Raw genomic sequence first — 12,204 nt, forward strand, 5'->3', positions numbered from 1 at the left:
TGGCAGCCATGGCTACACTGATTTTTCAATGGGTTCATCAATTTCATCCATTCCTGGACTGGGAGGCCTTGCTCATGGTGACTCAAGCCTTAGTCATCTCCCATTTGGATTACTGTAATGTGCTCTACATGAGGCAGCCCTTGAGGACCACTCAGAAGCTGCAGCTGGTCCGGAATGCAGCAGCATGGGCAGTTTTTCAAATTCCTCATTATGTCCATGTAATACACTACTCTGTGGGCTGCGCTGGCTCCCAGTAAGCTTCCAAGTGCAAATCAAGGTGCTGGTCATCACCATATCATAGGAATAGGGTACTTGTAGGACCACCATACTCTCATTGTTTCTGCTTGGCCCCCAATCTAGTAAAGGGGGAAGGCTCTGGGTCCCTTCTACCAAACGATCCCAACTTGTTAGACCCCAGAGTTGTACCTTCTCATTGGCAGCACCTGTCCTGTGTAACAGCATCCCTCAACCCTGTTAGCCTTTCACAAGGCATTGAACACCTGGCTTTTTCCCCAGGCATTTGGGTCAAGTGGGTAGATGAGCTCTGTTGTTATTGATGTGACTTTTCGGTGAGCAGGATTGTTGATCTTTGGGCACCAGGGGCTATATGTGGCGGGTTTCCTGTGTGAAATCATGATGTTCAATGAATCATGATGTTCAGAAAATGCATCTTTTCCCACTGGATTTCCATTTTTTCTATTCAAGATGCAGAAATGCTTGAAAAACACTAACTGTGCAAAGAGCACTTAACCTATATCACAATCCCAGATTCATCTACTCATTGAGATCAAGACAGTTTACTCTCAGCATGCTATCTGCATACACTAAATTTTGTGCACATTGACACAAAAGATTATCTTTTGGGATCCAGGAAAGAATTGCAAATGCTTAGAAGTCTTTCCCCTAACATTTTCCAGTGTGATTGTATCCCAGCGGAATGCAAGTTTTTCAACTGTTTTGCCTAGAAAGTAGGATCCACAAGCTAACATTCCCTCCAGTCCTATGGGACATGAGAGGGACCTCCTCTCACTGGCCTTGTTCAGATTGAGAAATATGGGGACACCAGCAAGGGGCATCCTCTGCCATCAAGTAAACTCAGTGCAGCTACCAGAAGAAATCAGAAAGAAATTCTCAAGCAACCTGAGAATAAGGTTGAAAAAAAGAAGACATTTCAACCCAACATTAAAGCTGTATTTCACAAGGCCAATTGCTCATCACATCTTTCAGTGATTTTGTGCATCTCTCTATTACCATTGTCTATACTGCTCTCTCTTTCTTGTCTTATCCTCTGCTGGCATTTAGATAGCAAACTCTTTGTAGGCAGAGACCTATTCTCATGGTATATGGTAATCTGTAAAGCATCCTGTATAGCAGGAATTGGCAGCTACAAGCTCAGAGGTCCATGTAGTCCTGAATCTCTTTGCTGCAGCCTCTGGAGGCCTTTTTCACCATTGCTCTATCAGTTCTTTAAAAAATGTCCCTCCTAAATTCAGAGGACCACCTCCAGAAAATCCTGCCCCCACAACATGTATAGTACATCACCCTACCATTGCCCATCCTTGATGTATCTAGTTATTATAGATTGCTTTTAACAGCTGAATTTTATAGTATAATAATTTCTCCAAAGGCTGCCTTTTATGTGGAACAAAGATTAAAAAAGAGCCTCTGTTCTTCCAGTGTCCCTAGAGAGCCATTCAGAAGACTGCTGGGGTGTTTTGGACTATGTCTGGGGAAATGAGATTTGTATGTTTAGACTTCAGGAGGGTGTGTTGAAAGCAACAGTCCAATATATTGTATAGGCATGATGTTAGGAAAGACTTCTTAGAAATGGAGAGACTTCACAAACCATAAGGAGGAAAAGGAAGAGGGGGACAGTTTGGTGTAGTGGCAAAGGTGCTGGGCCAGAAACCAGGAGGCAATGAGTTCTAGTCCTTCCTTAGGCATGAAAGTCAGCTGGGTGACTTTGGGCCAGTCAAACTTCCTTTTCTTTATATTTGATCAATTCAAGGTGATGCTTCCACCTCACAGGATTGTCGTTATGGGGAAAATAGGAGATGGGAGCATTACCTTGAACTGATCAAATATAAAGGCAGGATAAAAAATCAAATAAATAAACAAATAAGAATATTTACCTTTCCGAGCTATTCGGATACAATTCAACCTTGTTTCCTACAAAAGAAGAAAAAGATAAGCATGTTTTTATCAGACCCATGATCTGTTCTGCTTGCTATGCTCCCTAAGAAGAAAGAGGAAGATTCAAATCAAATCTTTATTACAGTCACAGACCAGCTACGCGGAAGATAATAATACTCAGAGGACTGTTTCCTCTTTTTTTTTTTTTTTTTTTTTAAGGAGGGGGATGAACATGTTGGATATTGTACAATTCTCCAGTGTGGCTGCAAACCACTGAATAGGGGTATTCCATGAACTATTTGTTTCTTTTGTAACTACAGTCAGTAGATGAACCTCATACCCGATCACTGATGTTGCCTTTCCCTTTGCAAATATTTTTTTCCCCTTTAGACCAAGTGAAATTACTGGGGGGGGGGGGAGAGAGAGAAATGCAGAAAATGTTTAAGACTTCACTACTTCCTGACAGCTTGAGATAAAATCATTCTCAGACCTTTCCTCAATATTCTGGAGATCCACCATCAATGCTGTGCTGGTTCTACCAGCAGTCTGGCTTGATATAAGGCAGGGTGGGATTTTTTGTGAGCGATCGAACACACCCCTGCCCAGAGCATCCCACATAAATGAATGGAAATGCTGTCACTTCAGTCACAATTCTGTCATTTGTAATCTCACACATCAGAAGAAGGATATGCCATTTGACACTGAATCTCCACTACCACCACCACAGATTAAAGCTTATGGATGGGAAATATCACTATTAGGGTGATGGGTGTTCCTTGGCCAGTCCTGACAAGGTATTCAACAGATTGGGCAGAGGCTGTCCAGATCCTCCCTCAAAATCTTACCCAACCCCAAAGGCATTCTCCACTTTGCCTGCCTGCCTGCCAAATGATATAATGATGCCACTACTGCAGATGGAAGTGGGGGAAATGAAACCAATAGTCATCATTTTGCTTAATGTCTCTTCTATCAACTCATGGTGTTAAGATTCCTTGTTGGGCCATTGGGAATATTTTGATGCCAACTGCAAGACAAACAGACTGCATTTGTAAGGAAGAGGCTAAAAAGAATCCCAGGCAGAGGGACATTCCTTCAAAAACAACCCCATAGCCTTACAGCTGCTCTGTTCTTCCTAAATCTGGGCCATGAAATCAGCATGGTCTGTCAACAATTACCAGCTTGGGTTTGGAAGAGACAATCCGAATCCTAAGAATAATCTGCTGAAACCAAACAAGCGTTAAGAACAATTTGTTATTTCTTTTTAGTTTAAATAAAACATGGACATATAAGGGGATTTCTGAATATACTTTGAATGGCTCACAACATGTATGAAACCTGAAGAGTGCAAGTAGGGTGATGTAGGGTCTGGAAACCATGTCCAGTAAAGGACATGGAAAGAACTGAGTAGATTTTGAAACACAAGCTGACATCTGCCCAGGTTGCTGCAGTTGCAAGCTTTTTGCCCTTTTGCCCTAAGCAAGGAAATGAACTAGCTAACTTCTTGGTCATTTTAAGCCACAACCATAACTTGGTTCTGTCTTTGGATGACTTTCTTCCCTTGTATAGTTTTGTGATCTTCAGCTGTTCTCACACCTTATTTCAATATTGATCTTACTTGCTTCCAGACAGTTATACAAAACCTACATAGTACAATGCAGAACCATGACTAATTGATTGATGGATGGACTGATAGAGATAAATCAGATTCTGCAGAAAAAAGGGATGGGTTGGTATTTAATATCCTTAAAACAAAGCTGAAGATAAGAACACATGCCTTACATCATACCAAGTGGTTTGTCTATCAAACCCAATGTTGTCTACTCTAATAAGCAGCAAGAGATTTTTCTGTCATCTGATTTCTGAGGCTTTAACTGGAGATGGTATGCCTGGAGATGTTGTTCCTGCATACAAATGCTATGCTCTGCCAGGGATCCTGCAGCTTATAAAAGATTTAAAAACAATTTGACTCAATCTCTAAATGTGTTCAGATTGGGAAATTAGATTGAATCATTCAATTTCATGTTGGATTAGAGTTGATTGCAGAGCCATATTGTTTATCGTGGTAAAACTAAATGAGATCAGTACGAAGTCTGGTGGGCTGCTTTTGATTTCCATTTAAGACCCTCCAATTTGCACATTGCCTGTATGTGCACATCTATAGGTTCCTGCACAGGCAACCCATGCCATGAATAAATAATATGTATGAGCCACCAAACTGTGCAGATGGGGCCCTTGCATTACAAACATACAAGGCTAAGTTAAGTTATTAATCTGTTTAGTTAGATTGTCTGGCAACAGCTTTCCAAAGTCTGAAGATCAATCATTTGCTAGTTTTTTTAAACTGGAAATGGAAGCACCTCAATTTGGGATCTTGTAATGCTATGTGGGAATGATCTTGGGAGATGGGGGAAGAGATGCTGCCTAGGGAACAATCAGATGAAGGGGGGTGGCCTGCAGCTGCATAACAGGCAGGGAAAGAAACTCAGAAAGGAGCCTCCCTAACTTATCAGGCTGTAAAAGAGATGGCGGGAGATTTCTACTTTTAGACCCGCAAAATTCTATTAACGTAGCCTTACAATAAAGTAGAATTAGCTCATTTTGTCTTGTTTCCTGACTGGTTTACCTGGGAGGGCTGACATGATCTCATGATTCAATAAGTGGTTGGGAACACCTACTGCTGCAAGACTGTTGAAGTTAAACTGCTGTATATCTCACCCTCAGATAGGAAATCACAATCATGCTCAAGTAAAAGAATCACAGTGTTTGAATTACATACCTAATATATGGAATTTGACAACTGGACAATGTAAATGGATTCTCTGTGCCCTCACTATGGCTAAAAGACTTATATTGCAGCATTGGAAAGATAAATGTATGGCCCCACTCACTCAGTGGATTGAACACCTGATTGCACTTGCTACTTATGAGCAGATTGTCTATAGACACAGACATTGTATGGACAAGTATAATGAAATATGGGGCACATTTATGCAAAATACAGTAGGTTAAAAAAAGCAAGATAGTTATATAAATGTATTATATTTATTTATACACACACACACACACACTTGCATAAAGTTTCTATTAGAAAATTATATATAGAATTGTAACTGTTTTATTGTAACAACATACTATACTTTATATATTTTTTCCTATTGCATTCTTTTCCCTTATTTCTTTTTTAAGCACTTGTTACATATTTTTATTTAACAACGTATTTTTGTGTTTTGTTCCTTTTTTTCCCTATTATTTTAAAAGCAATATCGAATAAATAAAAAAGTAAAAGGATCATAGAAATGAATATATTTTATAGATGATGTTGCACAAATCAATACCCAGAGCTTGCTACTCACCCCTTTGAGATTGCTCATAGCTTGGAAGTAGATGAGATAGGCTTTCTTGGGTTCCAGTGGAGGATTCCAGTAACCGCTATATGTTTGATTGTCCCCTACAGTGAAGGGCCTGGCTTCTGTGAGGCTGCTTGGGGACAGTTCAGCTCCAAAGTAGTGGACCAAGCCACGGGACATGGCATCATCGAACGTTAGTGGCACTGGAAAACATTCTGGGCCACCTAACTCCCGTTTGACCTTCTTAGGTCTGTCTTCTTCCACAATGACTTGATATGTGCTGAGAACCCAGGAATCAGAGAAGGTTGGGAAGAGAAAGCAAAAACAAGAGGGGACATTAAATGAAGCCCACCCTAAACTAGTTCTGCTGGTACTCTAAGGGGGAAAAGGCTGCCCTTTCAAAATCCACATTGTCTATCTTCTGACCTATCTATTTTGTAGTGGATGATAAATCTTTTGATCTAAGGCATGGCATCACCATTCCACTGTTTCTAAACGAATCACCTTCAGTAAAGCTTCCAGGATGAAGAAAGAAACAGATATACTTTTGATTCTCAGAGTGCCCCAGATTATTCTGATGCTGGAAGGGGTGGCTGTAACTTTCTGCTAAGAGATTGCAGAGCATGCTGTGAAATAAACATGCTTGTGCTTGCCTGAGGCCTCCAAGAAGTTTCCCATCAGCAGAAGCATTAAAAAATAAAGTCAGATGGAAGGAGGAATCCTTATGCTATTATCAGAAAGACTCCTCCTGCAAACTTTGCAAATAATTTTGCCCTCTCTCTTCCATAGAAGCATTCCCCTGTAAACAGAACATTAGCAGTAGAGCTTTTTCCCTCAATTCTACAAAGAGATCATGATTGTTAATGATAAGTATTGTCAACCTGGGGCCCTTAACTTAATTTCATGCAGCTCTTGACTAACTGCAAAAGCTTTCTGCAAGCCGTAAATTGGGGTTTGTCAAGAGCAATCTGTAGTGAGGAAGAAACAGAGTGGGGAAAGGGGGTATCACCAGGAAAAAAAGATAGGTGGCTTCATCTACTTTTGTTTCTAGCCGTACCCCTGTTTAAGCTCCATCCACTATCACCAAATAGGGCCCCCGCACCCTCTTATTCCCAAGAGAATGTTGCTCTCAAGAGAAAAAGAGAGAAAAGGACCTCCTACGTTATGTGAATGTAGTGGAAGAAAACATGCGCGCACAGCGCTTCTGGGTTCCTGCAGTTTGCCTCCACTTGGGCCAGCTAGTAACATATCAAGGACTTGGCCAAAAGCATTTTCATTATGGAAGAGTCTCCACTCTGTTTCAATGACTTACCAAAGCAGATGCGCTGTCATCCGTTTTCCATCTTTGAAATTACCAGAAATAGCTCCCAAAGGAAGACAGATACAGGGTTTGGCCAACCGGTCTGATAGGAAGGCAGCTGCTAAACTTGGATCTTGCTGACTGCCATTTTCTCACTGCCAAAAGCTGATGGAAAGGGAGCTCCCATCTCACTGTACACAACACGTTCAAAGAAATCTACCCAGATCCCTCCTCCAAGCAAGAGCCCCAGGATACCCACCAAGGAAGAATGCTCGCTCTTCAGGGTTGATGATGCAACCCATCAACACAACACACAAATCAATCCTGGCCTTTGGAAGATTCTCACTAAAGATCCCAACTTTGGCAACTATCTCCACCCAACTACCACAATCAGAACAGCTACTAGCAATGGGTCTGAAGGAACTGCTTAAATACCTGGCAAAGTCTCTCACACTGACACAGGTTTTGTTAACAAGCAGCTCGTCCAAAAAAGCAAAAGGAAAACCAAATGTTTCCCTCCCTGAATGATACATGGGTGGAGAGGAATATGCAGGATGGGCTGAATTACGCCTTACTCTTTCGTATGGACTGGGAGACAAAAACTCTTAACTATAGAGCCTAAAATGAATTGAGATGACAATCACATCCCTCAGTTTCGCTTGGAAGTGAATGCTCATGACAAATCCCAGTATAATTCAGGTGCTAGCCTGAATGAGGCCTTAAGTGCCAAAAAACTACTTTCATGCATTGGCAAGAACAAAGCTATGCATGAGTGTGACATAAGGCCATCAACACATTAGTCCTCACACATCCTCCCAGCACCCAGAGGCATCTATGTAGGGAAGTACTCTAAGGAGCCTGGAGGCAGAATTTAAACCTTCATTTTCTTACGGGCATGTTTTAATCTCTCGATTGAAGTCTACTGCTCAATCGGTGGGAATGAGTAGGAGAAATCAAAATACTGAAATAGCTCATTGGATTGTGTTTTAACTGGTTAGCTAAAATGAAAAGTATCAGCCCATATTATTATTTGAAACAGTATAAACATACTGCAGGTGTGGAGGCTGGAACATTGGTGTGACCCATAAAAACAAAACAAAAATTAGATATATATTTTTTATTATTATTATTGGGTAGAGATATTCAATTTATGGACAGCCAAAATTAGGCTAAGTGGTTCTCTCTGCTAGTCTTCTTGCAAAAAAAAGGGCAATGATTTTGCTTTAATGCATTTTAAAACAATTACCGTGTTTAATTATTGCATTTTGTAATTTTAACATATACCGTTTTTTTATCTTGATCACTAAATTAACCAGATCCTAGCTGCTGATGGGCATCCACTGAACATCCACTGAAAAGGTATACATTAAATTATATTAGACCAGTGTTTCTCAATTTGGCAACTTTAAGATGTGTGGACTTCAACTCCCATACATCTTAAAGTTGCCACGGTTGAGAAACACTGTATTAGACCAAGCCAAGTCTCTCCCCCAAATTATTCCATAGAACTCAGGAGTCCCAAGAACTGAGGACTGGACATGCAGAAAAATCTAACACACATTAAAAACTTGTGGACAGAGACTTCCAAAATGTATGGAGGGACAAAGCAGAGGTAATGTTGAAGTTCCCAAAACATTTCCCTAAACTGAGGTTTGGGAACATAGAGTACAAGATTTATATATTTAACCTGCAGAGTTTTCCCCAATGAATCTCTTCCCCATAAATTATCTGTAAAGCGAAAGATGCAAATTTCTCATTAAAAAAAGGAATGTTTCAGCCTTGCAGGACAAACTTAACTTTGCAGTTAACATTTTTAGAAAGAAAGAGAGAGAAGAAGAAAAAAGGAAAGAGAAGGCAGTGGAATGCAATTTATCTTTTATCCCCTGATAAAAGAAAATAACCTTATTTCAAAATTCAACAAAATTCATGATCCATTGCATAGACTGGCTGTCTTATACAGATTGGCCAACCTGTCAATTTTGGTTAGTCTCTGTTTCTTATTTCTGCAAATATGTCAAGCTCCATTTGTCAAACTAGAGAATTTTTCTAAAAAGTCTGCACTAAAATGCTGCACGTTTCTCTAAACTTAGAGACTTTTTTGCTATGTTTCTCAATGTAGAAGTTTGCAAACAATTCTCCCTAATGTAATCTGTTTTTATATTTTTACATGCTTTTCAAAAATATATCCATATTGTGCACTATATTCCATAATACCTTTTCTTAGGACTCACAGGACCCTGAATTTCATACAGAAATGGCTCACCAAGCCAAGCTTGTTGGCATTTCATAGCAGGCCAAAGCAATTCTATTCCAGTGGGCATTCAGCTATTAGTTTAGTTCAAAGGGCACCTGTTATTGTTGACTCTTTATAATGGAATTATTTTAATTTTATGTACAGAGCTTTCAATCTAGTTGCCTTTGACTTTGTTGAATGTCTACCCCCCACCTTTGCCCCAAACCTGCTAGGAATGGGGTGGGCTATAAATATTGTGAAATAAATAATTCCATTGTTAAAATATGAAATTAGATAACTTTCCATTCAAGTGCATATTACATTAATTTATCCTTATCACTACCTGATTGGGGCACCCCTGCCCTGGGCTGGCCGCAGGAGAACAGTGATGGTGCTATCCGACTCTCCCAGTGGGGAAGGGATGTCTCCATAATCAAAACTGGGTGCTGAAAGAAAGCAAAAGGTAATAATCAAATGCGACTTCATTCCACTCATCTTTTATGTGCATCGTGGGGCTTCAAGCACACCCTCGCAGCCACCATCTTGACTTTTTTTGCTGAATCCTGCAGACACCCCTGAAGTTACAGTAGTAGTAAGCAGTACTGATAATAAGCATCATTATCATCATCATCATGAGAAACGGCAATCCATTTGCATCGTATTTATGGACTATTATTAGTATCTTTCGCTTCACATTCAGTCAGGATTGAACAAATCTTTTCCTGTCCACGGGTGTTTTCCCTTTAGGAGTAAACTGCTGAGGCTATATAGTAGGCTGGGCTGAAGTAAGCAGTGGATAAGTCAGAGCCAAGGGTAGACAGGTATACCTATTGACACGGTAACACCCCCTTTATTTGTCTAGAATGTGCAAAGGCACTTCACATTTATGTTGGAAATGTGAACAAGAAGGGACATTTTATCATGTTTGGTGGACGTGTAAAAAAGCTAGAAAAATCTGGATTCAAATACATACATGGATTCAGAGGACTTTAAAGATTAATGTACCATTGAGACCAGAGGTTTTTCTTTTGAGATTGATGGACAAACAGTTGGAAAAAAGTGATGGAACTTTGTTTTGGTACATGATAACTGCAGCGAGATTGTTGTACGCACAAAGACGGAAAAATTCGCCATTACCCACAATGGAAGAATGGTTGGTGAAGGTGATGGAACGTGCTGAGATGGCTAAATTGACTTCTTTGATCAGAGAAAAAATAATATCCACGTTTATTGCTGACTGGAAACCCCTTATGGGCTTTTTGGGTAAAACAGAAAAAAAATGAATTATGGTTTTGATGATCAGACAGAATAGATTATAGAAAGAAGAGAGTTATGTTATAACCATAGAGTAAAAGGTAAATTTATAATTGTACTGATAACCGCTGTAAAGAAGATTGGAAGCTACTTCTTTTTATCTTTTTTCTTTCTTTTCTATTTTGTTACTTTTTTTTCCTTTCCTTTCTTGCACTTTCAGCTTTTTCTTTGACTTCTTTATTTTTCTTTTCTTTTTCTCACTTTATATTAGTATTCGTTTTTATCTTCCTTCTTTTAAAAAAATCTTTAACAAAAATTATATATTAAAAAAAAAAGTAAAAACTCCTTTTATAATACCAACCTTTTAATTTCTTCCAAGCAGCAAGCTGCAAGGTGGGCAGGCAATCAAGGTTGCTCACTTTCTGAGAAATCAATTTGAAATTAAGCTAATGGGTCCATGCGACCCTAGGGTCACTCCCAATCTACTTCTGCATTAAATCCCATTCAAAATACTTATGAGAGAGAGGATTTTTTTAAAAAAAGGCCTTGTGGCTGGCTCTTTTTCACATCCTTACATTTGATGATAAAAAGTATCACAAGGAAGCAAGTCTGGAGATCAAGCCAGATGCTCCTGCCACTAGAAAACCATTCTGTATATCTAAGGAGCTTTCAAGGAAATGGGAACACCAACGAAAAAGTGCTGCCATTTCAACAGAACTAAGTTGTGGGAGGTAGAACACAATAGCAGTAGGTGGATTCAACAGCAATTCAGTCAAATTGCTCACACTGACCTTTCTCAACTGAATTCAGAACAAACTGTAAAATCAGAGGGGCTCTAATAGATGGCATACAAATAATTGCAAAGGAAGGAAAAAAGGTGTTTCTGTCTGTTTCCAACCTTCATCAGTTCAACATTTGCTCACCTGGGATTGGGCAAAAAACTGACTCCATCAAAATCACCTTTCTTAATTGAATTGAGAAGTCAAACAAACAGTAAAATCAGATAATTTCAAACAGATGTGGACAATTCAGAAGCTTCTGCGTTGTTCCAAACAGCCATTTCTGAAATACAGATTGCATCAATCTAATTCCACCACTCCACTGAATCAATTTTCCAAACCGGTTCAAATTGTTGAGTTAGACTGATTTTCTAAATCAAAAACTGCCTATTTGAATTTGACAATTGAAATGTGGTTCTGTCCGATTTGCTCAGGCCCGGTGCTCTCCAAAACATCAGTAGAGTACTGCCCTATTCCAATGCAGTATTATCTACCGTGTCTGTGGGAAATGAAGTGATTCCTTTTTGGATTCATAACTGTTAATCTCTGAGGAGTTGCCTGAGGGAAAGGGCGAAAGTGCATGGTGCATATAAACGGAACATTTCCCCCATAGTTCCATCTCTTGCTTTTATTAATGATCACAGACTCATATCCTTGGCTCACAGCAAGAGAAACTACTGTATTTTTTAAAATGTGCATTGCACTGCACTGATTATTCTAAAGGCAGTGGTTATTCCACAGTCCTTTCCTCCAATGCAAGGGAAGTAAAGAAACATAAAGGACACATTAATTAGACCTGCTTTTGACAGAGTAGGACAAATGGAAAACAAGACCAGGAACAACTTTCTGGACTAATACATGAACAAGATGCAGGAGAAATGTACTCACTTCATATCTGGAGATGAGCTGACCTCAATTCACACTCTCCTGAACTAATTTGTGAATCTGAATATAATCTTTTTCCTGTTTCTCTGTTTCTCAACACCTTGCGATGAAATACTTCCCTTAAAAAGATGTATGAGAAAGGGTCTACTTTGGGGGATATTACCACCATCGCTCAATTACCAGATGCTACACAAATCTTCAGTCCCCTGGCCATGGCCTTTTTGTCCACAAGTACAGCACACCCACCATCAAGGGTGTTCATTGTGGAGAAAA

At 39.7% G+C, this 12,204-nt stretch overlaps 1 protein-coding gene across 3 annotated transcripts in view; it reads right to left on the reverse strand.

The window, feature by feature from the left end:
- PTPRU (protein tyrosine phosphatase receptor type U) overlaps nt 1-12,204 on the reverse strand; it is a 312,459-nt gene that overhangs the window by 95,977 nt on the left and 204,278 nt on the right. For all 3 annotated transcript variants that reach the window (XM_088140061.1, XM_088140060.1, XM_088140062.1), the window contains 3 exons: nt 9,357-9,459; nt 5,487-5,760; nt 2,133-2,169 (listed from right to left, as the gene is read on the reverse strand). In XM_088140061.1, the coding sequence (XP_087996187.1) occupies nt 2,133-2,169; nt 5,487-5,760; nt 9,357-9,459 (414 nt within the window). The remainder of the gene's footprint in view (nt 1-2,132; nt 2,170-5,486; nt 5,761-9,356; nt 9,460-12,204) is intronic.

This window comes from Python bivittatus, unplaced genomic scaffold (genome assembly GCF_059951505.1).
Source record: "Python bivittatus isolate LINGU-HERP-01145 unplaced genomic scaffold, Pbiv_v1 ctg000310_np1212, whole genome shotgun sequence".
NCBI classification, from domain to species: domain Eukaryota; kingdom Metazoa; phylum Chordata; class Lepidosauria; order Squamata; family Pythonidae; genus Python; species Python bivittatus.